Below are 25065 nucleotides of genomic sequence, written 5' to 3'. Positions count from 1 at the left end.
GAACTACCCACGTACACACAGTTCCACACCACCACCAGCAGAGGGCGGTAAAGTGAAAAAGACAACAACGTTTTCCACCCTGAAGAAGAAGAAGAAGAAGAAGAAGCACAGCAGTCATCCTCAGTTCCGTTTGCTAGCCGATAGTTCATAGAGCCGCAACTATGGAGGAGGCAAAAAACAAAGAGAATAAGCAGCCCGAGAAGACTGATGAGAAGGAGAAGGAGAAGGAAAAGGAAAAAGGAAAGTCCTCAGGGAAGGATAAGGAGAAGAAAGAGGAGCAAGAATTGGTAATTTGGGGGGTATTTTGGGGGCTAACTAGCTAACGTTACCGGAGCCAGAGGTGTTATTTTTTGCCTTAGTCACTGCCGCTTTGACAACATGGTTGGAGAAGGCCGAAGTCATTGTCACTTCAGAATACATCACTGACAAACTGTTATTAATTGAAAAAAATAATGTGTCATGTAAACCAATCTGTCTTTGATTTGTTAAAAATTCCCGCTGTCCTTAAAAAAATCGTACGGATCAAACTCGTCTAAATTAGCTAACGTTAGCCTAGCCTATAAGCTAACGTTAGCTTGCTGGTTGTCATCGCTGTTAGCTTTGCTCCCTGAGTTGCTATAGTCATGATAAACATTGGGCATCGTGCTGTATGACACAGCAGCTAAGATGAGCTCTCCCACACTAATATACATTATAATAACACTTATTCTAACTGTTACAACGGTCTGAAGTGTCAGATTAGCTTGTAAAGTTTGTTGTCTTATCAATTATCAAGTGTCAGGTTATTTTGTTTCGGTTATTAGATGGTACATGTGGAATTTAGTGCAAACACATGTAACATTTAAACATTTGTAATTGGTTCGCATGTCACCATCATGATGCATAAAAAATATACACATTCATGGGCTCAAAGGTAGCAGAGTAAACTGGTATCAAGTGTTATAAGGGAATAAGATTTAATTTATAAGCTATTTACAGCAGCTCTAAATGCACCAGCTGGACATTCACACTTAAATTATTGTCATTTAAGTGGTTAAACTTAACTTGTCATCCTACCTGTGGATGCCAAATGGCAAACAATGCTTGGCACAATGCATCTATTAATTCACCAAGTTAAGTTTACATCATTATTTGTCTCTTTGGGTACTTGTTAGGTGTTGATTGATATTTTCAAGAAGTCAGTTAGCGAGTAAACATGATCATTGTCATCAAAACTATGGTCACCTCTCTACATTTTCAAGATCAAAGGCAGCCTAAACAGTACATTATTCTTTATTTTCCATTTTTGAAACTTTCATTAATAACAGCTGATGTTGTTTTCTTCACTACCTCTCAGTCAGAAGAAGACAAGCAGTTACAAGAGGACCTGGAGATGATGGTGGAGAGACTGGGTGTAAGTATTACTTTATTATTATACAACATCTCTTGTGTGTCGGGGTGTAAATGCCCTTACAAGGCAGAAAATAAACCCTCACTATTCTACACATTTGCAGGAGAAGAACACAGAGCTGCACCGCCCGGCATTGGAAGAGCTGCGTAGACTAATCCGCTCCTCGACCACCTCCATGACCTCGGTGCCCAAGCCCCTCAAATTCCTGCGCCCACACTATGGCAAGCTGAAAGAGATCTACGAGGGCATGGCTCCCGGAGAGAACAAGGTGAGGCTCCACTGTGCTGACGCCAGGAAAAGATGAAATACATGCATGTGCACTCTATTGTTTTTGCCATTTCCGTTCTAATGTTATTTGCATTTGGCAGCGTTTCTGTGGGGACGTGGTGTCGGTGCTGGCCATGACCATGAGCGGAGAGAGGGAGTGTCTGAAGTACCGTCTGCTCGGCTCCCAGGAAGAGCTCGCCTCCTGGGGACATGAATACGTCCGGTAAGAAGACACGACGTCGAGCAACAACACACGTGAACCGCTCTCGTGTTTATTGGAGGAGCTGCATTGTAAACAGAGGAAACGCAGAGATCCCTTAATTGTTGATGTTTGTGTGATTTGGTTCACTGTCAGATCAGTAGAAGAATGGGTGCTGTTGATTCGCTATCAAATTCTTTGGTCCTCTATCTTTAATGATGTCCATGTTCCAATTTTACCAACCACAAAGATAGTTGATCCCTTTCAGTTTGGAATATAGAAGAAAAAAAAACTATTTGAAACAGAACTTTTGAACACCTTCTCTCTCTCTCTCTCTCTGTGTGTGTTGTGTTCCAGGCACCTGGCCGGCGAGGTGGCCAAGGAGTGGCAGGAGGTGGAGGAGAGCGACAAGACGCAGCAGGAGACGCTGCTGAAGCTGGTGAAGGAGATCGTGCCCTACAACATGGCCCACAATGCCGAGCACGAGGCGTGCGACCTGCTGATGGAGATCGAGAGGCTGGAGATGCTGGAGGACTACATAGACGAAAACGCCTACAGCAAAGTCTGCCTCTACCTCACTAGGTATGTTCAGGTTTATTTAGTTTTTTTTTTTTTACCATGTTGTATATATTTCAAAGAATAGGACTTTTTTGAAATATACCTAACTTCCTGCATCGCTCCTCCAGCTGTGTGAGTTACGTCCCCGAGCCCGAAAACTCAGCGCTGCTGAGAAGTTCCCTGAACATCTTCAGGAAGTTCAACCGTTACCCAGAAGCCCTGCGCCTGGCCCTGATGCTCAACGACGTGGAGCTGGTGGAGAACATCTTCACATCCTGCAAAGACATGTAAGCAGGATTAAAAAAAACAATTTTTCATACATGCTCTGGCCTCTCCTTGTGACGTAAGGCCTGCTGTGTCATTGTGAGTGCTGTATGAGAAACATTCTCCCCTCTTCGCCTCTCAGAGTAATCCAGAAGCAGATGGCCTACATGCTGGGACGCCATGGCATGTTCCTGGAGCTCAATGAGGACGTAGAGGACTACGAGGACCTGACGGAGATCATGTCCAACGTGCAGCTCAACAGCAACTTCTTGGCCCTGGCCAGAGAGGTGAGGAGGAGGAGGAGGAGGAGGAAACAACAATGACGTATTGAGTTAGAGAGAAAAATAGAGACATCGGAGACTCAACTTGTTGTTAAGTTGTCCATGTTTTCAAAACACATTTAATAAGCAGGACACATTTCAGCTAGAAAATAAGCTGGAAAAATTCAATGTTCATTTTAAAGATCTTTCCTTTTACAGCATCCTAACTACGGCCGGGCCATATGGCCAAAATTATTTGGGTTATTTCATATCTCGAACTATATTTATCACAACATCGTATTTTTTTTTCTGGTAATTCAATACATCTCATTGAATGAGTCACATTAACCCGATTTCTCTGGAGGCAGATTTATCAGACTTTAAAGAGACAAATTACACAAACAAACCAGTTTCTACATAGAAAAGCAGACATGGGTGTTGTGATGACACTATATGTGATGAGATGTCCAATAGGGGAGCTTTGTCTCCTGATGCTGATCTCTAGCTCCACTCAGGGTATTAAATAACTGAAACTGATATTTTACAATGACAAGAAAACCAAACGTATTCAGTGAGGATTGATTGTGTTTCGAGAGATCAGTATCTCCACCAGTTCAGATGATGAATAATAGTTCGTAGAAGGACATGACTCGGCACATTTGACTGTTATTAACAACACACTCGTCTCCCTCCCCAGTTGGACATCATGGAACCAAAAGTCCCAGATGACATCTACAAAACACACCTGGAGAACAACAGTGAGTCTCGTGTCTGCAGGTTGTGTGTGTGTTCCGTTAGAGACGTTTAAATTCGTCTAGATCCAGTCTACCTATCTCATGTTAGATAACGTTAGCTGTAGTGTGTACTGATTGCTCATTGGTTGGTTTTTGGGTGACCAGGGTTCGGAGGCAGCGGCTCCCAGGTGGACTCGGCTCGCATGAACTTGGCGTCTTCCTTCGTGAATGGCTTCGTCAACGCGGCCTTCGGACAGGACAAGCTGCTCACAGACGACGGCAACAAGTGGCTGTACAAGAACAAGGACCACGGTAAGAGAAGACGCGGTCAAATGACTTTGATTTGATTTGATTGTTGGGTGACTAAAGGCGATTTAATCGTCCTCAGGTATGTTGAGCGCCGCGGCCTCGCTGGGTATGATCCTGCTGTGGGACGTGGACGGCGGTCTCACCCAGATCGACAAATATCTGTATTCCTCTGAGGACTACATCAAGGTAAACATCGTAAACGTCTCTGTCATAGAGTTCACGTTACTTTCAGACAATGATGTCAGAACTGTTTACTGCCAAGTACGTTACACAAACAAGGATTCTGGACAAGGACAAGGCTATGAAAAGACTTCATGACCACAGAGGTCAGGGCGACGGGCCTGTAGTCGTTAAGTCCTGTGATCCTTGTTTTATTTTGGCAACGGGGATGATGGTGCAGGCTTTGAAGCAGGCTGGTACCTGACATGTCTCCAGGGAGGTGTTGAAGATGTCTGTGAACACCAGAGACAGCTGATCAGCACAGTGCTTCAGGGTGGAGGGGGAGACCGAGTCCGGACCGGCTGCTTTGCGGGGGGTCTGACTTGTTGACGTCTCTCTCCAGAATAGAGAGTCTTCATTGTGGAGCATAGGCCCCATAGAGCTGGGGGAGGGGGACCTGGTGGTCTGGAGCTGGTTGATGGGGACATGGGGGATGGGATCAGGACTATCTCATTGTCCATCAAAGCGACAGTAAAACTCATTCAGCTTGTGTGCCAGGCGGTGGTCATTCATGTAGTGGGGGGGGGATCTGTCTGAGGCCTCTCCAGACAGAAGCAGAGTCACTAGCTGAGAGCTGGTGTTGAAGTTTCTCTCACCGCCTTACTGACTCTTCAAACACGTCCATGTCCTCACTCCTGAATGAATGTTCCTTTTGCAACCGTAGCTGTCTGAGTTCAGCTGTGAACCGGGGTTTGTCGTGGTTGTTTGTGCTGTTAAGATGTATTTTTCATTTCCCTCGGTCCTTTAAGGTTATTACTCAGAAACAATGAAAGAGCAAGCGCAAGGTGTCTCTAAAAGTTTTTCTTACACCTGCATCGTCTCGCTCTCTCCCCTCCAGTCTGGGGCCCTCCTGGCCTGTGGCATCGTGAACTCCGGTGTGAGGAACGAGTGTGACCCGGCCCTCGCTCTGCTCTCTGACTACGTCCTCCACAACAGCAACACCATGAGGATAGGAGCCATCTTTGGGTGAGGACAATACGCACAAGTAGAAAGTTAAGAGTCAAGGATACAGTAAAGTAATAGTAAACTGGCTTGTTAAAGGGACAGTGAACTGTCCCATACGTTGTTTCTTGTGCTGCTGTTAACACTTGAATCTCTCCGGGTATCATTGAAGTGAGATCTTAAACATTATGTCTGCGTGTCCTGATCCTGGTCCTCTCTGGTTTCAGACTGGGCCTGGCCTACGCTGGCTCCAACCGAGAAGACGTCCTGTCTCTGCTGCTCCCCGTCATGGGAGACTCCAAATCCAGCATGGAGGTATGGATGGGTCTTTGTTTTTTAATGTTAAAGGCTCTCCCCCACACACACACACATTCTGAGCAGTTTAGTTTGTGTTGAATCCCTCAGGTGGTGGGAGTCACGGCGCTGGCGTGCGGCATGATCGCGGTCGGGTCGTGTAACGGCGACGTGACCTCCACCATCGTCCAGACCATCATGGAGAAGAGCGAGGTGGAGCTGAAGGACACGTACGCCCGCTGGCTGCCTTTAGGCCTGGGACTCAACCACCTGGGTACGCAAAGGACGAACTACTATAATACGTAGAGAGAGGAGAACAAAACGAAGCAACTTGTGACAGAGAGACGGAGAGAGACACTGACAGACGTCAGGGAAACATTATCAACTTTGACTATCCCTGCACTTCCTTCTGCGATGTTGACGCGTGTAGTCTGTCATGTGTCATACCTGCTCCAGTAATAAAGACGAAGAGACAGCCAGTTAAAATGTAGTGAAGTTCATGGGAGCTAGTTTGCTGTTGTCGCTGTATCTTCCCTTCCCTTGTATCATAGCTGCTGTAACTCTTCTGTTTGTGTTCTCGTTTCGTAGGTAAAGGAGAGGCCATTGAGACGACTTTAGCAGCTCTGCAGGTTGTGCCCGAGCCTTTCCGCAGCTTTGCCAACACACTAGTGGACATCTGTGCATATGCAGGTCAGTCTCATCCTACTGTTGTTTGTACACGTGCAGATATCCATCGCTCAATCTCTGCAGTTCTTCACTTCTGTATAATCATTTTCCATCTCCATCTCAGGTTCTGGTAATGTGCTGAAGGTGCAGCAGCTTCTCCACATCTGCAGCGAACACTACGAAGCCAAGGAGAAGGAAAAAGAGGAGGAGAAGGACAAGAAGGATAAGAAGGACAAAGATAAGAAGGAGACTGCTGCTGACATGGGCTCCCACCAGGTACCAGGATTACCTCAAACATCAGGGTTTCTTCTGTATTTAGTCGTTCCTTTTATCAGCTACTTTATGGATGCTTTCATGTTTTCCCTCTCAGGGTGTTGCTGTTCTTGGTATTGCCCTGATTGCCATGGGGGAGGAGATCGGTTCAGAGATGGCACTGCGGACATTTGGACATCTGGTCAGTAGCACTGCTCACTGTCGGCTTTCTATTCTGGTGTGTTCCTTAACCTTTACTGCAGGGCTGCAGGAAGAGGTCACAAAGATGTGAATGCCCGAGAGGGTTCAGGTGGCAAAAAGTGGCAAAAAGAGTTTGGGGTACTTCTTGCTCGGGATACTTCCTGTACTAGAAGGCCAACAGGGGCACCAGACAGACCTCTCTCTCACAAATCACACAAAGGACCTATTTTGGATTCAAAGTGCCAATTTTTTTGCCGAAAGGTGACAGGTTTGGACCCCTGTACTGAATAAGTTATTATTCCTCCATCTCACCACCTTTCATTTCATATTCTTTTGATCTCTCTGTCCTCTGAGTCTGTTTAAAAAAAGAGACCTTATTGTCTGGCTGTCTTGACTTGGCCGTGTCCCTTTTCCCCCCCCATTCTTTTGATCCACATTACGTCATCCGTACTTTAGTGAGTGTGAAGAAGGGAATCCAAATAGACCCAAATGTTTTTGTTCCTCTCTTGGTCTTAAACTCTTCTTACTCCCCCTCTGTGTTCCCGTTCCTCAGCTGCGGTACGGTGAGCCCACCCTGAGGCGAGCGGTGCCCCTCGCCCTGGCCCTCATCTCCGTGTCCAACCCTCGTCTGAACATCCTGGACACCCTCAGCAAGTTCTCCCACGACGCCGACCCAGAGGTGTCCCACAACTCCATCTTTGCCATGGGCATGGTGGGCAGCGGTAAGTCGGGTTACAGAGAACAACATTAACTGTGTTCACAGCTGCAACAATACTAAAACCCTGTAGGTGGAGGTGGAGTTTTTTATTTTGTGAGTAAGCCGTTATTTAAAAACTTTATTCAAAAGAAAGAAGTTGACAAACAAGATGTTTTGAGTACAAACAATAAGATTGAAATAAATCATAATTTTCGCTGACGCACACCGCTTCCTCTCCTCAGTGCCTCTCGTGTTCACTCCCTCAACATATTCAACAGTCTCCTCATCTTTTCCATTTCCTCAGGCACAAATAACGCCCGTCTGGCCGCCATGCTGCGTCAGCTGGCCCAGTACCACGCCAAAGACCCCAACAATCTCTTCATGGTCCGACTGGCTCAGGTGGGTGGAGACACAAGAACAGGGCGCTCTGTGCCGGACACGAGTGCTCTTTTCGGAAATGTTTGTAGCGAGTGGCTCTTGACTGTTGCTGTTTGTGCCTCCACAGGGTTTGACTCACCTGGGCAAAGGCACACTGACACTCTGTCCCTACCACGGCGACAGGCAGCTCATGAGTCAGGTGGCCGTAGCCGGACTGCTCACCGTGCTCGTTTCCTTTCTCGACGTCAAGAACAGTTAGTTCACTTTCCTCCTGCTGCCTCATCACACACTTAACTTTGTCCACTTTGTGTTTTTATAATTCAAAAGGTTGTATTCCATCAGTGTTTAACATTCCCCCCCCCTTGTGTTCATTGCGTGCATTGCAGTCATCCTGGGGAAGTCTCACTACATTCTCTACGGGCTGGTAGCAGCCATGCAGCCTCGTATGCTGGTCACCTTCGACGAGGAGCTGCGACCGCTGCCGGTATCGGTCAGAGTCGGACAGGTGAAGCCCGGGAACAGTAGTCCCACCGGAATATTTGTAGAAATTCTGCTTTCCAAACTTCTTAGTTTGACATTTTGGGGACATTTGCTTCCTTGCTGAGAATGAGACGAGAGGATCGATGCCACTCTCATGTCTGACCGTTAAATACGTCGCTGGAGCCAGTTAGAGAACATTCTCCTGCTTCATATTTAACAGACAAATGCGAGAATGGTATCAAGTCTTTTCATCATTCATCCAGAATAAATGTGCAGGAATGATGGAGAAATTATGGAATTTTATGACCAACAAAAATTCAAGTGGAAATGTCTGTTTAACATGAGTGTGTGTGTGTATGATTTTGTCTACAGGCCGTGGATGTCGTCGGCCAGGCGGGCAAGCCAAAGGCCATCACAGGTTTCCAGACCCACACCACGCCGGTGTTGCTGGCCCACGGAGAGAGGGTGGAGCTGGCCACAGAGGAGTACCTCCCCGTCACCCCCATCCTGGAGGGCTTTATTATCCTGCGCAAGAACCCCAACTATGAAACCTAGACTGACTCATTCTCACTGTCCTCTCCCTCTGTGTGTGTGTGTGGAAGGGTAGCCCTCCATGGCTCTTGGCAGTTATATTTAGTAGTGTACCGCATGGCTGCAAAGAGCGAGGCAGGCCTATCCTTCTTCCTCGCTGTGTCTTCTCTCTGCTGTCTGTGGCCCAGCTCCAGCAGTCATATTTGGGGGGGGTCTGGTTAATTGGACTGGGAGGACACAGGGAGGCTAAAACTGGGACCGTATCCACTCTACATAGATGGTTTCCTCATTGCTCTAATTTTGATCCACCTCTCCCACATGCACTGAACCAGCTGTCTGACTGTTCACCGGTTCAGTAACTGAATAACAACGGCTCAGTGTACGTCATCTTTTGTAATGAGAGCATTCAAAAGTATGTTTTCATCCTCATCATCACCTTTTTGCTTCTGTTTTTATTTGTATTTTTTATTTTTTTTTTCGTTTTTGTTACAGTACTGTAAAAGGTTGAATCAAAAATAAAAACTCAGACCCACGTGGTGGAAATGTGATAGCTGTGTGTTGTGTTGATTTAGGTGCAAAATGTTGTTTATTATGATTTACTCAAACTCACGAGTGCTGTCACTCAAAATAAGCAGGCGGCAAGTTCTCTATAAGGAGGAGCGGTTTAGACATGAGGGAAATAAAACTCTTCTACACACACATGTAAATATTCTCTACATGCACATAAATAAAACACCCAAGTACATATTTATAGAGAAAAGCAACGTGTGACATTTGTTTGCCTTGTCTGCTGCATATATATTGGCTGAAATAAGTTAATAAAATGTTTATAAACATAAGTAATAAATAGTAACCACTAACTTCCAGTTGAAGTACTCAAGCAAGACTGCAATTCTTTTTTCTTTTAAATAAACATTTGTTTAATTTATAAACTTCTATGGAGCACTTGGTCTCTCTGCATTAGCCTGCTTTCAGGTTTATAATATAAATTACACCGTGTATCCTTGGTCTATCATGTCACTGAGTTCAGTTTACACTGAGAGACTTAATTTTTTTAATTTTAAATAAGTTTTTAGCCTGAGGCCAGATTTAAATTCTGACAATTTTAAAAAAGTAGGTTCTTTATTATAATTATACATATAATATATATTTATATATATATATATAATTTAACAATTATTCTAATACAAGATGCATTAAGGTATAGATGGGGGGCTAAGTTAAACTAAGGTACAATTAAACATTCCTTATTTCTATCTGTATGAAATAATGCGAACTTGGCTTTAAAAAAAAACATTTTAAATGTATTTATGATAACATTAAAATATTAAAACACGATAAAGATAAACCCCATTTTAAGATACGAAAAATACAGTATTTACAGCCCGAATTTACACGGAAAGTTTCACGTGATGGGATTTTTCACCGGAAGTACCTAGCTACCGGCTTCCGGGAAGATTCTCCGTCCGTCCGGCTCTGCGGACTCAAGGAGAGAAAGGTAACGCCACGGTCCTGAGCCAAATTCTTTATTAAAATGCTCAAAAATATCACATATATGTCAAGTCGCTGTTTGAGAGAGACTCTGGAAGGACAGTCGTGTCTATGTTTGGGCTTTTTAGTCAAGAGATATATCTAAGATATTTCTTCTTCGCTGGTTTTCTGCTGTTCCTTGCTCTGTTTTCAGGGATTAGCTGGCTAGCATGGCTAGCTAGCATTCCATGCTAACGCGACGTGGGTGTTCTTTCTTCACTTTAGCTAGCTCCGGCTAGCAAGCTAACACGCTACGATATACACCCAAGTTTAGAAATATACTAATATTGTGTGTGATTTATTTTATTTGATTGTTGACACGTTGACTGTCGCGTCACAATGTTGTTGTTTTCTTCGGTTTACGTGATTTGTTTAATGCTAGCTGGACAAACTAACCCAATAACCGCTTGCTAGCTAGCTAGCTATCTCCCACGGTAGGCTATAGATAGCAGTAGGTTAAACCATGCTAGTTGTGTCGAAGCTGTGTTTGTGCACCTCTCAGCAGAAGGTGATGGAGTTTGTGTATTTGCTCGTCTGGTTGTAAAATAAAAAACATGCATGTTGACAGTTGTTGATTGCGAATATGATTACTGTTTTATTGATATCTTCAAACATGCAATTGTAGTTTGAAATCGTTTATGTTAGGCGGTAAAGTATTAACGGTGGTTAAAAGATCTGGTTGTGATCCAGTCTGCCAGTTGGTGCAGAAGCAAGGTTTTCCTCTGTTTAATGAGCCAGACAGTCAACACATTATGTGATAGTATATCATATTGTCAGATGAATCTAGCATGCATGAAGGAATTATGGTTTTAAAACCTTGATAAATGTGTGATTTACCCATGTTGCTAATGCATAATTTAAACGTAGAGCTGCCCAGGTGGGTGATGTTGCTGTTTAAACTGGGCGAGGTGTTGGGCTGCGAAATTCTGACTCATTCTGGCTCGTTTACGGTAACGTTAGGTTACTCATTGTCACAACACAGTTGACAGCACTGCTGCTGTGTGTGTGTATCACCTAGCTAGGTGAAGCTATGAAGCATAGGTACTGTGCATGTGAGTAGCATTTTGAGCTATTGCACACGAATGCACGAGCTAATAACCGGTAACTTTAGCTTAATTTAGGTTAACATTCCCATTCATTGATTCACGATTCGACCTCTTGTCGTTACTGTCTTCCCTCAACGTCGTTTGTGTAGTATGGTGTATAATAAGCACAGTAGGGTGGTTGTCATTAGACATGTATCGGCTGAGGCGTGGCTGGCATGAAGCCGGGTAGTCGTCGCGCCAATAGGAGGAGAAACCACGTGGTGGAATCCAGATTGGGCCTATAGGAAAGTTAGCAACATGGCTAACTGCACAACACACAGCAGCACCAGCACGTCTTCGCAAACCGTGTCGGTATGTGTTTGGTGTGACCGAGCGCTTGATATATGTGTGTTTATTACAATCCAATGCCGATATATGTCGTGTGTGTGTGTGTGTATAGACACAGCAGACACGCCCCTGTGCCATTGCAAATGTGTCCCACAGTTGGATCAGACACACTAACGTTATATCAATGGGTATGAGCGTTGACATTCTATGATATATTGCTGGTTTGTTCATGTTTAAAGCTGGTGTTCTACTGCAGGGTGATGTTAAGGGCTGCAGACATGTGACCTTAGCTTGAGAGTGTGGGTCCAAAATGGATGCAGTTTCCTATGCTAGTCTAGGCTGATGATGATGTTGTTGTTGTTTTTTTACCTAACCCTGCAAACAATAATCTTTGAGGACCATTCATCAGCCCAGGAGAATATTATGCAGTTATCTGGCGTGTGGCGCTAAACATCCACGTTTCCTGATGAGTGCTCGTCACTTACACTTAATGGTTGATAATGTGAAAACAGTGGTGTGATGTCTTCTGCGTCTCTGTAGTCTGAGAACAAAAGGACCGTGATTATGTCGTCGGGACTATCTCGGATTGTGGTTGAGATTTAAAATTCAGAGCCTGCAGGCCAGTAAACTGCATATAACAGGGGAGTTAACACAAGTCACATTGAGATTTTAGTTAAAGCTGAGGAATCAGTGTGTGAATGTGCATTATAAGTAGTCCTTATAAGTATCCATGTGCTATGTGTATTATGGCATTTGCAAAGTATCGTGACATCTGCAGCAGACCATGTAGATAAAGCCAGTGACTCATGTTTTTTTTTTTTTTTTAACTGACTTCCCCAGACAGTAAAGGTTGCTTAGTTCTCAGCGTAGATGGTGTTTGGGGAAAAAGTCCATTCTCAGTAAGCAGTTGAATTTGTTCTGGAACGTGAGCTAGATTAGGCTTTGGTTGGGGGTATAGTTAGGGATAGAGGAGGACCAGATTTGCCATTAAGACTGGGGCTAAAGGAAGGCTTAGTTTGGCCCAGTCAGAACTGGGGCTAAAGAGGAGGAGGAGGAGGAAGTTCTGTCCAGAACTGCAATAGTTGAATAACAAGAACCGGATACGGCGCCACCGCTTAGCATCTCTTCGATTACCTGGTTGTCCCTTGTGGTATTGCAGTGAAAAATCCCCCTGCAAAAAGCATTTTCCCCAACATGGTAAAAGAGATGTCTGTAAAACTATTGACAGTACTCGACCTGCAAACAAGGTCTGGTATGAATTTTTGCTCCATGGAGGTTTTATACTTCCTTGAACCAAGTAAAAGTATTTAAAAATCTTTGTCGTCATTAAAATGTCGTGTCTATGAGTCGATCAGGAACTCGTGGGCGGGGCCAGTGGGAGAAACCCCACTGCGCATATTAATTTGCTTCTCATACGTTTGAAGTAAACCCGGAAGCTTGAAACCTGTTTTTGCTACATGCAACTAACTCTCATTGGACTGAATAGGAGCCATCTTGGGGGTATCCAGTTCTTAAAATGCATCCATATGTATTCACCCTCTGTAGGTGACGTGACCACCAACTTCTTTTGCAAATATTCTCCTGCTCAGCGGGAGTGCATGCAGGGTTACGCAACAGTTGAAGCCACATGTTTCACTAGCAGTGGAGCTGGTGGCTGGATCTCAGACCAGCTCAGATGACTAAACTGTATGTGAATTGGGGGGGGTGGGGTAAGGTTGTGTGTGCCTAGCTCGCACAACTCACCTAAAATACAGATTCTTGCAAAAAGAAAAAGTGGGCTCTCTGGCTTTTTACTAGTTACACTATGCATCGCTTCAAACTGTTCCCAGGGTTTGTACTGATGTCTAATTTTCATTAATTCTGCAGACTACAGTAATGAGTGCGGTGTTGACGCTGGGCGTCACTGGCCCAGTAGTTGCTTAATTAAGAAGCCAGCCACGGCTCACTACTCCAGGGTAAAGCATCCCACAGCATATAACACAATGTATGCAGAGAATACAAATAGCCTGGGATTTTCATCTGGCTGTATGAGTTAGAATCCATTATCTTTTACCAGCTGCCACAGTGACAGCTGGTATTTGTTTTCACCTTTTTGAGTCTGTGTGTGAGTCATCGCGGCAAAAATGTTGTCCTGGAGACACCTGCTGCAGCGGGAACTTCCACAGAGGGTATTTTTTAGTACATAGCCAGGTGTGTCTCTCTCTGTGGACGGATGCTTTCACCGTGATGGTGTCGCAGCTGTGCAAGACACTTCACTGGTGTGTGGTTGAGATCGTGAAACGGAGGAGGAGTTCGGAGACGTAGGTGCACTCTTACAGGCCCTGGGTCGATTTAGCGTCCCGGTTGGTGGGACAGTATTTTCCTTAGTCTGTTTGTGTGTTCATGGTTACAGCGTGATTTCCTCCTCTTGAGGAAAGAAAAAACACCCAGACTCATCATGACTCAGGCTTTTTACACTGCTGCGTGTGGGAGAGATATAATGTTGGTCTGCGCTATAAAAAACAAATGTGTCGCTATTACAAGGACCGTATAACGGAAGGAGGATGACTACGCTGGAGTCATGAAGTGATCCGTTGGTCAGTGGGGTGACACTCTCTTCCTAGTTCTAGTCATTCTGACAAACACTGCAGCTCAGAGGGTTTGTTCCTTGAGTTGATCTAATACATTAGAATTGTATTATTGCAAGTTGTGTCCTGATTAAATGGACTGTATATCGGTTGGACACACCAATAAACGGTTACTTATTCACTGCTATTATAAACGTATAACAGTTTATAAACCTGCTACAAACCTACAATATAATCTTGGTGTATGAATGTCTCCTCTTTGGGTAACTCGTGTGTAGTTTAAGCCTCATGTAACTTTACTTATTGAAGAAGAATGAGTTAAATCAGTTTCACTCAGATTTGAAACTCTTAAATGAAAGAGCACAGATTGGTACCGATACAATTACAATACCCTAAATTTGAGAATCTGTATGTTGCTTAGCACAACTCCTTAAGTATAAAACACTGATATTCTGTGTTTGCAGTAGGGACAAGGAGTATTTTGTACGACTGTACTACCAAAATGGTGCTGGATAATGCAGGCCTGACGCATCTTAACGGGACGTTATATGTCATGGAACCTTTTTAAGGTTTTGGACATGATTGTAACTGGATTAAATGAGAAAGCTTTGATTTATGCAGTGCTGGAGATTATTTAAGTGGGCGACATTCTGACATAAATGCATATTTTTGACTTTATTTTCCTTTATTTTATTTTATATTTCCTTTTTGGTGTATTTTTCAGTTCCCTTAACTCGATGTCTCTTTACCACAAAGTTAAACACTCGACTTCCTCCACCAGATATCCAACAGTTAGTTTTGATGCTGAGACGGTTCTTTTTCCAGCTGGTAAACAAAACTCGGTTCACTTTGGCCTCCGGGTGCTTGTGTTTAATGCACACTTTTTGCTGAGCTATAAGCACAAAACGTTAGCGAGTGGAGGTAATGTCAAGTGTTCTCTGAAGGGGAAAAAAAAACCATCTGATTATCGGTTATTTGTTTTTCTCTCAACCGTAGTTAATTTTGCAGCGTTTTGGTCCAAAGAACTACCAACAAATATCTCTAGATGTTTTAATTATATTACATTAACGGTGAAAAATCAGGATTGGAAGCTTGTGTGTTGGAAAACTAAGTCATCGGGTGAACTAGACCCTCTGAGGGCTGATGTAATGTGAGCTGCAGGTGTAACTGACCCACCTGCTGTAGGAACATGGGGCTCGTTATTAACACCGACCTGGATTAATCTTGTACAAATGGACTGAACAAGTCTCACTGTTTGTAATGCTCCAGTTATGAAAAACCTAAACGCTTGGACCGTTTCACACTGTAATGATTTTGACGGATTGAACTGCGACATTTCAATCTCATCGACTATCTGTCTTCTCGAGGTCGTACCAGCCGTTAACCCTCTGAACATTAGGTGGTTTAGCTGCCGTCATATTTCACCCTCTGTGGCCTAGTTTTTTCACTCCAGAAGCTCAGAATTTAATGTTTTTTTACAAAATCTATTTAGTGTTAACGGATTATTTGGGACAAAATTTCAAGTGAGGCGTGTAGAATGTTTTTGAAGTCTCATTGCACGTGATGTGTTCAAGAACCGTCGGAAACTTGAAATCTAACTATAGTCCGTTTTTTCCAGCGGCTGGCTATGATTAACGGTGTAATTTTGGCAGTTTGTTTAAAGAATACATGCTTTTTAATCCTCCATCTTTTTGGTTCATAGTGACTTTTATTAAATTAGGTTGTTGTACATGCTAACAAGGCTTCTCTTTCTGTCTCTTAGGAAACTACGTTCCTCAGTGTAACCACACTAAGGACCTTCACAAGGATTCATTAATGTAAGTACGCCACGTTCCACTCCTTCCTTTCAGCATCACTACTGTGGTATTAAATGTGACGATTCACCTTAATTGCAGCTTTTCTTGATTTATAATAAAGATCCGTTTAACCCCCCCCCCCCCTGTTCTCTCCTTCGTCAGATTTGTACACAGGTCCACATCCGCCTCCCCATGCGGAACTCCGTGAAATGAATAAAGCACCACAGCCTCTAACAGGACCCCCCTCCAACCCCCACCCTGCCCCCTCCCCCGGCCTGTCACAGGTGAGCAATAACAAACTGTTGTTGTTTTAATAACAAAGTGTGGCAATGATAGGCTTCTTGTAAGGAGGTGTGGAGCTCTTCATCTAACAGCTCACTGCCGCTCCGTCTCGCTGCATTACTCGCTGCAATATTTCAAACGTCAAGCTCGCAGACAAACTACTTCATGATAAAAGTCAACTTGTGTTTCCTTTGACTACGAGTTAAAAGCTTTTATTGTGAAGCTGCAGCAGTTTGGTTTGCACACAGCCTTGTCTTGTAAATGTCGCCAGACATCCAGGATCTCAAATACTGTATTAGAAGTCTTTAGAGCGGGCCATAGGCTCTATCACCATTGTTACACCTCATTCAGAGATAGTGACTTAACAGAATCTTTCCATCTGGCCACTTAAACATCCTGCATTGACTCTTTTAAGACAAAGAAAAAGGTGCTGTTAAGACAATGTACCTCATCCCTGCCTTCTCACTCTCTACTCCTCTTGCCGGCATGCTTTTTTTACTGCTGTTGACATCACTTCCTGTCTCTTGCAGCCCTCATTCCCCCCCGGGCAGCCCCCTTCTGTTGTGTTTGCCACCCCACCGCCTCCACAAATGAACCCGGCACCGCAGGCCCGACAGGTAGGCCCGACCCACAGACCCACACGGGTGGATTTTTGCTCCATTTCAGAACAAGTTAAGTTCAGATATTAAAGCAGAATACGGAGCTGCAGGCTTTTCTGGCGCAGGTTATAAATGGATCATTTGTTTTGTCAAACGTTGGGACGATGTGCGTCCTCTCTTTCCCGTATTGTAGAAACACAGTGTACAGTCTCCTGAATCCATCTGTGCATTACTTAGACTGCCTGCATGTCTGTTGGCCTTACGCTCACCAGTTGTGCACCATTGTTAACCGTCGGTGTCAGCCTGTCCTTGGTGCTCTACCTCACACAGTACGGCTGCTTAGTGTGCACCGAGCTCACACTGACCTTCTCTACCCCATTTCAACTCCTCTATTCCTTTACGCTCCTGACTGACTGGAGGAAGGGGAAGCAGTTTGCATTTATATTTATTTATCATTTCCCTTGGAGTCTACTGTCATGTTAACTATGTGATTGTTTTTGTGTGTGTTTTAACATTTCTTAAAATACATCGCTGTATTGTAAATAAATTAGTAAGCAAAATGCAGTTGGGTAAAAGCAATCAAACACTAATGGAGAAAAGCAGTTGCTTAAGTGTGCACGGCTGTCAGTTTTAGAAAGCTGAAACTCCTCTTCAGCAGTCGGATGGCAGCTTTCCACTGTTTGAACAGAAGTTTATATATTCGCCTTAAAAGGGATCGTTTGGCTGTGAGGTTGTATGACGTATTCATCCACAGTCTGTGTTTTACCGACAGTAGATGGAGTTTGGAGAAACATACAATCTACTGCTTTGGACGAAGGCGGCATTTTAGCCACCTTCAAATAATCAGTTTTAGGGTCAATAGTTTGAATATTGTCACTGCTTTACTGTGCTGTCAGAGATCTCTTTCTGAGGGTAAACCGAAGCCGTTATATCCAGATGTGCTCTTCTAAAAAGTCACACGTCTCCTTTGACAAAATATATAAATATAATATATAATAATATATAAATTTGACCTGGCAGACACAGGGGTTTCTGGTCTATCGAGGCCGTGATCGGTTAGCTTGTTTGTGTTATCGTGTGTACTTTGGTGAATCTGAACTACACTTTAACTCACCAAAGTCACACAAACAAACTAACCGATTGAGGTAGAGGTAGACCGCTAACTTCAGTCTTCTACGAGGTAAAATTACTGTTTTTGTCAACGGAATCTTGTGGTTTTGAAGAGAGCATAGATTTGTTAAAACTGCTTCACTTCCCCTCCGGTAAAAGGCTATCTTGACGGCAAAGCAGTGAAAACATCTACTGTAGGTCACACACCTACTATGGATCTCATACAACCCGAACTATCCCTTTAAGGGCCGTTTAAAAAGTGCAAAAGTGCAGAAGTGGAAGAAGTGAAGCATGGATGGTGCTTTTTGTCTTCTAACCTCTGTCCTGTCTGCCTCTCCTCCTCTAGTTTGCCCCAGGGCCCCGACCTATACACCAACAGGTACTAACAGCAGTTCCTATCCTGTAACGTATGTCAGAGGCAGTAGAGATGATTGAGAGGCTCCACGGTGTGCTTCCACTACTAATAAGATGATACTGATGTGAGCTTTAGACGTGAAACTCACCAGAGTAGTTTCCCTAAAGTCTTCATGAGGGAAATGATTTATTTTATGATGCCAAACATTGTGATAAACCCAAAGGATATGATATGAATGTATTTAAGTATTTTTTAACAATGTTATGAAAAACATCTCCCAGTTCTTTTCCTCTAGTCTCAGTCTGCATGTTGTTAAAGAGAAGCGAGCCCTAGTTTATGTTGGATTCACTGCTCTACCTATTCTCTGCATGCTGCTTGTGAATTCACGGCTTGGCTCAGGATGGACAGTTTCTGGGTGCTTTGCTCTAACTGATCGTGGTGCTCTCTCTCTCCCCCCCCCCCCCCCCCCCCCTCTCTCCCAATCTCCTCCCCCTTATTGCTTCCATTTGATGTGTCTGTGTGGCCTGTGTTTGCGCTGCTGAAGGGAGGCTTCAGGTCGCTACAGGTAACTCAATCTCCTCTTTCTTCCAGTTTCCCCCCCCCCCCCCCCCCCCCCTCACCATCTTGAGTGCATATGTGTCCAATATTTGGCAGTTGTTGTGGCTTTGTTGGCTCAGTGTCATTTTGGGTTTGGCCACGGCGGTGAGCTTCCCGGGCAGCGGCAGCAGAATGTCAATGAGGAGGCTCTGAATGAACCCGCATTAGCTGCTTTATCTCTTCTGGCAGGCAATATGTTCCCAGTTGGATTCTAGCCCCAGATTCCTGGACAAACTATGAGCCGAGCTGTTAGACAGGACAAGCTCGGTCCAAGAGATAAAGTCAGAGACGGGCATGGGGGAGGATTTTTATGTTGGAGGTTTCAGAAAGGTAACTAATAATGTATTCATTTGTGTCTCCATCCCATTCCTCTTCCCACGTCGTCCTCTCTCTTGTCCTCCCCGCTATCATCTACATGTTTTCTCTGTCCGTGTTTCCTCTCCCTCTCTGGTTTGCTCCCCCCTCCAGCCCTATTACACCAACAGGGCCACCCTGCCACCCAGCAGTGGGCCTCGGGGCGTCCCTCCCAACAGCGGCCCTCGCCCTGTGACGCCGACCCACGTCTACCAGCCGGGCCCCGGCTCTCAGATGATGATGATCCCCGGGCAACAATTGCCCTTCCCCAGCTCGCCGCAGGGAGCCGCCTACTTCATACCGGGACAGGTAAGGGGAGGGGTGCACAGACCGGGGGGGGGGTCGGTCGGTCGGTCGGTCGGTCAGTCAAGTAGAGACTTGTTTTATCAGAGCCACATGGTATATGGACAGCTGAGCTAACATGATGCACCCAAACAACATTTTTCCTCGCATCTTATAATATAATATAGAGCTTTTGTAGCATTTTTTTGAATTTGCATCATAAGGAATGTAAACAGCAGCAACAAGAACAGTTCTCAGAGCAGATGACATCTTAACATTAGAAAGTCTAGATCAAGAAAACACTGACTCATCATCTTTGACTGTGTTTGAGCACCGATCATCATGACCTGACTGTCTTCCTGCTTCTTCCTCCTCTTTGTTTCCTTTAGTACCGGTCAGCGACCTACGTGGCCACGCCCCAGCAGTACCCGGTCCCAGCAGGCACCCCCGGCTTCTACCCCGGCACCAGCCCCGCTGAATATGGTACTTATGGTAAGAGGCTCTACCTGGGGCCTCACCTGAGCCACTCGCACTCACACACAGAGAGACACACTCGGACACGGGAGCCGTTGCTGGTTAGAAAGCCAAACAAGTTTTAGTGAAACTAAAAAGGTAGAAGGATTCAAAGAAACGATTCTCAATGCAGCTCAATTTTTTTCTGATAATACTGCTCATGGCTGCTTTTTCAAGAGTCGGATAAATGTGAACTGTCTTTTTATTTAGAAAGTGCTTTTAAAAATTGGTCCGAATATATAAAGCTGCATCGATCTGTGTGAGCGACCCCGGAACATAAATAAAACGTAAATCCTGTGAGCTATAATCAACAAAAACAAGGTTTTCACAAAGCAGCTCTTAGACGGGGCACTTCCTGAATGCCTGAGGTATGTTACACTACACGAGTTATTCCAGCAGACATTTCCTCTTCTACTCTTCTCTGGTTTAAGTCACTGCATCTCCCCACAGAACATCTTCATGGTTGACAACAGAGCAGCTAATGGTATACAGTAGACGAGAGCAAAACAAAGACTCGAGATGAAACGGAACTCCCGATTATGTTCCGCCTCTGCATCGATGCAGAGTCGTCCACATCGCGATGCATCTCCTAGTAAAGACTTTTCTACACCTCTCCTCTACTGGCATGCTAAAAATAACCTTCCCAGAACACGAGTAGACTTTCCCGTCACTTCTATTTAAATACATTTGTTGTTGTTGTTTGTGATACTCTCGGCCGCTCTGGACTTTGTCCGTCTGCTGCTCCCCTCTGGCCAACACCTAAACTTTCCTGTTTTGTATTTCTCCTCATATCAATGTTTACAGAAGAGCTCTTGTCTTCCTTTAATAACTCACAGACTCATAGAATTATAATTGTTGCTCAGGACTAGTTAATATGAAAATGTGTTGTACCTGCTATCAGACTTCATACACATGGACTTTACTTTTATTTAATTCCCATATCTTCACATCTGCTCCTAAATACAGTAGCACTACAGATGTGTGCTGGTGATCCCGTGTGTTGTGACCCCCTCTAGAGGTTGCTGAGTATCGGTGCATCACAAGAAAACAAACTTGCTGAACCCCCCCCACCCCAGCAGCAGGCATCCCAACTATGTGTTGTCTTTGTTTAAAGTGTAGCTCATCAGCAGTACAATGCGCTGGCCTGAATACAGGACTGTAAACACTGTTCTTCCTGATGGGCTTTCCATTTCACGCCCTATTGCACATCAGCGTGTGAGCTCTGTACGATGTGCACGGTGCTTTAGAAACACCTCTGCACCTGCGTGTGCATGTTTGAAGAAAAAAATGCAACTAGAAATTAAAGAGTGTAGTGAATGGTTATAAAATCTATTGTTTGCAGACTCAAATCGTCGGCTTATTCATACTTCTGTCTGCTGAAGGACAGTTGGTGTGAAATGCAGCAGGCAAAAATAGGTTGCTTGTTTTAAGTGTAACTGGTTTATATTCATGTAGAAAACGCATCATAATACTGCATATATACTGTGTATAATACAGCTGACCGTAGATCGGTTAAATCTAATATACGGTATTCTGTCAAAGGGGATTGTCTTCATGTCGCAGCGTAACATTACAAGTATTTATGTTAGACTTCACCCTAAACTCTCTGATATCGAGAGAGATCTAGGTTATGAGGATGCAACGAGAGAAATCCTTCCAGCATAATGTGGAGGACTCTGCTTTTTATTTGTTTGTCGCTTTGAATACAAGAGTGTCTGCTAAATAAATGTAATGCGTTAACTCCCTCAGGCGTGTCGGCCTATAAAGTTCACCTATAAACTTAGTCCCTGTCTGTCTTTTTAAAGTATTTTATATAAATCATAAACATGTACTATGAACACTTATTGTTCTGTACTTCTGACTCGAATTAAAGCGACACGAAATGCAAATTCCAGAAAAACAGATCACCTCTGAAATACTTGACCGTCTCTCCTTTATGGCAGCGCACCCACGGCTGGCCTCACACGTCCGTTCTGTTTGTTGGTCTCTGCCAGACTTGGTGCTAATTTACTGGATTTGTGAGAGAGCTGTTGTGCTACTGGTGTGTTCGTGTTGGAAGAGGATGTTTGTCACGTGGATCGTTCTGCGTGTCACGACGCGAGGCTGTCACATGACTCCAAAATAACCGGTCATGTGACAGTGAGAGAGTTTCAAACTCCTGGTCTCTCATGGGCCGGACCACTGTGTCGGCTGTGAAGGTGTCCAGGGCTGTGTCAGGTTTTATCAGGAAACGAGAAAAGCAATACAGATTGATTGTTTACCTGGAAATGATTTTGGCTTTTTGCCTCAAGGAGCTACCACCATAACGCTCCGCTAACACCCCCCTCTGGTCCTCTAAGTGGTGCAGTCTGTCTGACCATTGACTCCTTTTCTAGCAGTCAAGTAAAACACACACACACGGTGCTGACGGAGTACGGTGACTATTTTTAAGACCCCCACCCCTCCCGAGCTGAGTGATTTGCTCCGCTCATGCCGCATACGTGTGCACACTTGCAGCCCACCCCTCTTTGTAGTAGCTGGTGATGCCAGCACGGATCAGATCACAGGGGGATACACGCAAACAGAGCCACTCTCAATGACACAACTGAATAGTTCAGCTCGGCTACCAGCGTACACTGTGGAGGGAGGGGGAGGCAGAGAGAGAGGGAGGGAGGGAGGTTAAAAAAACAAGTGAAAGGCAAGAGAGGAATCAGGAAGGTCAGAGGGAGGAGCGACACGCTGGAAGAGGGAGGGCTGGGCGTTAAGAGGGGTCGTTCTGAGAGGGCACCTGTAGAGAGGACAGGAAGAAGTTCAGAGAGGGGGTTTGAACAGAAACCCCCTCTCCTTTTTTTTTTTTTTTTTTCCTTCCTCTGTCCGTTCACAGTTCTGCATTCAGCAGGCGTTCAACATGGGGAACCGAGGGTCTCGAGAGCAGCAGGACTCTGAGGGTAGGTGTCGTCTTGACTCTCTCGTATTTAGAGTATCAGGGCGCCGTCCAACAAAAATCTCATTCTGCCTTTCTAATTTTTTTTAGCACACTATGTTCCCCCTTTCTTTCCCTCTTTCTCTCCCTCCCGTTCGTCTTCCCTCCCGTTCCCTCTCGTGCGCGCTCTCTTCCCCCAGCCGGTGTGGTGTTTTTTTGCCTATATTTAGGCTGCGCTGCCCCAATGCAAACTCGGTAATGTGAGTTACACTGAAACGCATTAGGAGGAAGAGCGGAGCAGGAGCAAGCTGCCGCCGGGGCCGCGAGAGAGGCCTCTGCAATCTGAGGATTCCGGTTTTTTAGTTGTTTTTCACTTCAGTCCTCTTTGAAAGTGTGGCTACGACCAGTTGTGAACTGTGAGCTCAGGCCGGTTACAAGGCCAGGTGATGTCCCCGAGTGGGCGGATGTCGACATTATTGACCGCGGAGGCTAACAGAGGTTCTTTGATGATGGTGAAACTTTTTTTATTTTTTATTTTATGTGCATGTTGGCAGCAGCTTTGTTGACGAGTTTGTGAGCAGAGCTGGCTCGCGTCGTGGTCCGAAGGGCCTTCCAGGTGCCATGTTTGCTTCTGTTGACCGTTGCATTCACTTCCAACACTTAGGGGGTGTGAGATGGCACAACGGCAAACAAAGTGAGGGGAACGATACAGGTCTGACTTAATCAGTGGTGTCATGAGGACAAGTTAACAGTTGCAGCTTTCAGGCGCCTTGTTTTGACAGTTTGAAGATTGCAGATTACTCAGACTGCCTGGAAACAAGTGTAGAGCTGAAGCGATTGGTGGATAAATTATTAAATAAATAAAACTATTATGGTTATTAATGAACCGTGTATTTCTTTTGGTCATGGATATCTTTGGTTGGATTAAAATGAGCACTCTGAGTTAGTCACGTTGGACTGAACAACATGGTGGGAGGTTAAACGTTGTTTATTTGCATATACGACCCACATTGTTTCCCTTTAATGACGCGGAACGATAAAGTCAAAAACAGTCTGCCTGTATGGTCCGATATTAATAACGTGTTTCACATTGATTTGGTATTTAATTGATGACACAATAATGGAGAGATTAGAGTTAAATAATCAGTTTGTCCTTTTTAAGTCCCTACATTTATGTGTTTGATTTATGTATTCATCGCTCATCCGTTGAGATTAACCCGTTTATTTTAGACAAAACGTTGTGACAGCAACACTGAAACGCTTCTGCGATAGAGATTTAAATATTCAACAAGTTGGTGTTTAATTTCGTGTGTTCACATAAATGTAAAGTTGCTCAGTACTGGAGTATTCGACAGATTCCTAAACTGTAATACAGCCTCCGTTGTGACTGAGCAGAACTTTGGTTCTTTATAAAAGTTGACCTCATAACGTTGCTGTGGACGTAAAGCTGCAGCTGTTGCTCTGCAAATCATCGAGAAATAAAAACCTTCACATTTTTAGATGCAGCTTTTCTCACTGCCTCCAAGTAGCCCGACAGGACTTTCAGATCATTGGCAACGTAATGCCATGGTGTAAACACGAGCTATGTGCTGTCAAGCGCGCCTCTGTCAAGTTTTGGCTGTATCAGTGTGTGTTGGTTTACATTCTGGTCTGTGTCTGATCCACAGCAGGGGCCTACTACCCCGCCCAGCCTCAGTTCACCCCCTCGGTGCAGGCGGCGCCCGTCATTATGAACCCGGCCCCTCAGCAGCAGCAGCCGCAACCACCACCTCAGCCCCCCCAACACATCGCCACCAAGCGGGAACGGAAACAGGTACGGTCGCTATCCTGCATCACACTTACAACTTCAACTCCACCATTTTACCCACAGAGTGAACCTAGAACAGGCCTTTAAATAACATTGTTAAAGATGGTGGAAACATCGATAGGAAAGACCAAAAAGAACTGTTCCTAAAATGGAAACTTTTGTTATCAGCTCTGTTTGGACTAGATCTGGTTATCAGTGAAGGTCAGGTACTGTAACTTGCACTAGTATTTAGTGTTGAGTCCATCTGAATACATGATATCTGTGTTCTCTAGAACATACCAGACCCAAACAGCTACTGTGTAGATGTGGCTGTATACATCTTGGTGATATTACAGACTAGCTAAATAATATTTTTTG

General features: G+C 44.6%; 2 protein-coding genes across 11 annotated transcripts in view; both read left to right on the top strand.

The window, feature by feature from the left end:
• Nucleotides 1-77: 77 nt before the first annotated feature.
• Nucleotides 78-9189, top strand: psmd2 (proteasome 26S subunit ubiquitin receptor, non-ATPase 2). The gene is made up of 21 exons (XM_076100069.1): nucleotides 78-287; nucleotides 1337-1393; nucleotides 1494-1658; nucleotides 1759-1880; nucleotides 2214-2438; nucleotides 2543-2701; nucleotides 2821-2965; nucleotides 3636-3696; nucleotides 3838-3984; nucleotides 4061-4167; nucleotides 5039-5166; nucleotides 5370-5457; nucleotides 5548-5710; nucleotides 6025-6126; nucleotides 6227-6378; nucleotides 6473-6556; nucleotides 7109-7277; nucleotides 7557-7651; nucleotides 7758-7884; nucleotides 8017-8135; nucleotides 8483-9189. Exons 1-21 carry the CDS (start codon nucleotides 162-164, stop codon nucleotides 8663-8665), a joined length of 2724 nt encoding a protein of 907 aa, XP_075956184.1. The 5' UTR covers nucleotides 78-161; the 3' UTR covers nucleotides 8666-9189.
• A 904-nt stretch (nucleotides 9190-10093) lies between these two features.
• Nucleotides 10094-25065, top strand: part of eif4g1b (eukaryotic translation initiation factor 4 gamma, 1b) — a 35653-nt gene continuing 20681 nt past the window's right edge. Inside the window, exons 1-9 of one of the 10 annotated variants that reach the window (XM_076099882.1) lie at nucleotides 10094-10139; nucleotides 15874-15928; nucleotides 16070-16191; nucleotides 16720-16806; nucleotides 18245-18277; nucleotides 18798-18818; nucleotides 19319-19513; nucleotides 19876-19969; nucleotides 24572-24714. In XM_076099882.1, the coding sequence (XP_075955997.1) occupies nucleotides 16117-16191; nucleotides 16720-16806; nucleotides 18245-18277; nucleotides 18798-18818; nucleotides 19319-19513; nucleotides 19876-19969; nucleotides 24572-24714 (648 nt within the window). In that variant the 5' untranslated portion in view covers nucleotides 10094-10139; nucleotides 15874-15928; nucleotides 16070-16116. Of the gene's footprint in view, nucleotides 10140-15873; nucleotides 15929-16069; nucleotides 16192-16719; nucleotides 16807-18244; nucleotides 18278-18797; nucleotides 18819-19318; nucleotides 19514-19875; nucleotides 19979-22862; nucleotides 22927-24568; nucleotides 24715-25065 lie in introns of those variants that run through there. The other 9 variants (XM_076099881.1, XM_076099880.1, XM_076099883.1 and 6 more) reach the window with 9 other exon arrangements.

This window comes from Anarhichas minor, unplaced genomic scaffold (assembly GCF_050575085.1).
Source record: "Anarhichas minor isolate MPS153535 unplaced genomic scaffold, ASM5057508v1 ptg000026l, whole genome shotgun sequence".
NCBI lineage: Eukaryota > Metazoa > Chordata > Actinopteri > Perciformes > Anarhichadidae > Anarhichas > Anarhichas minor.
The sequence above is the reverse complement of the archived record's forward strand: the minus strand, read 5'-3'. Positions and strand labels throughout refer to the sequence as shown.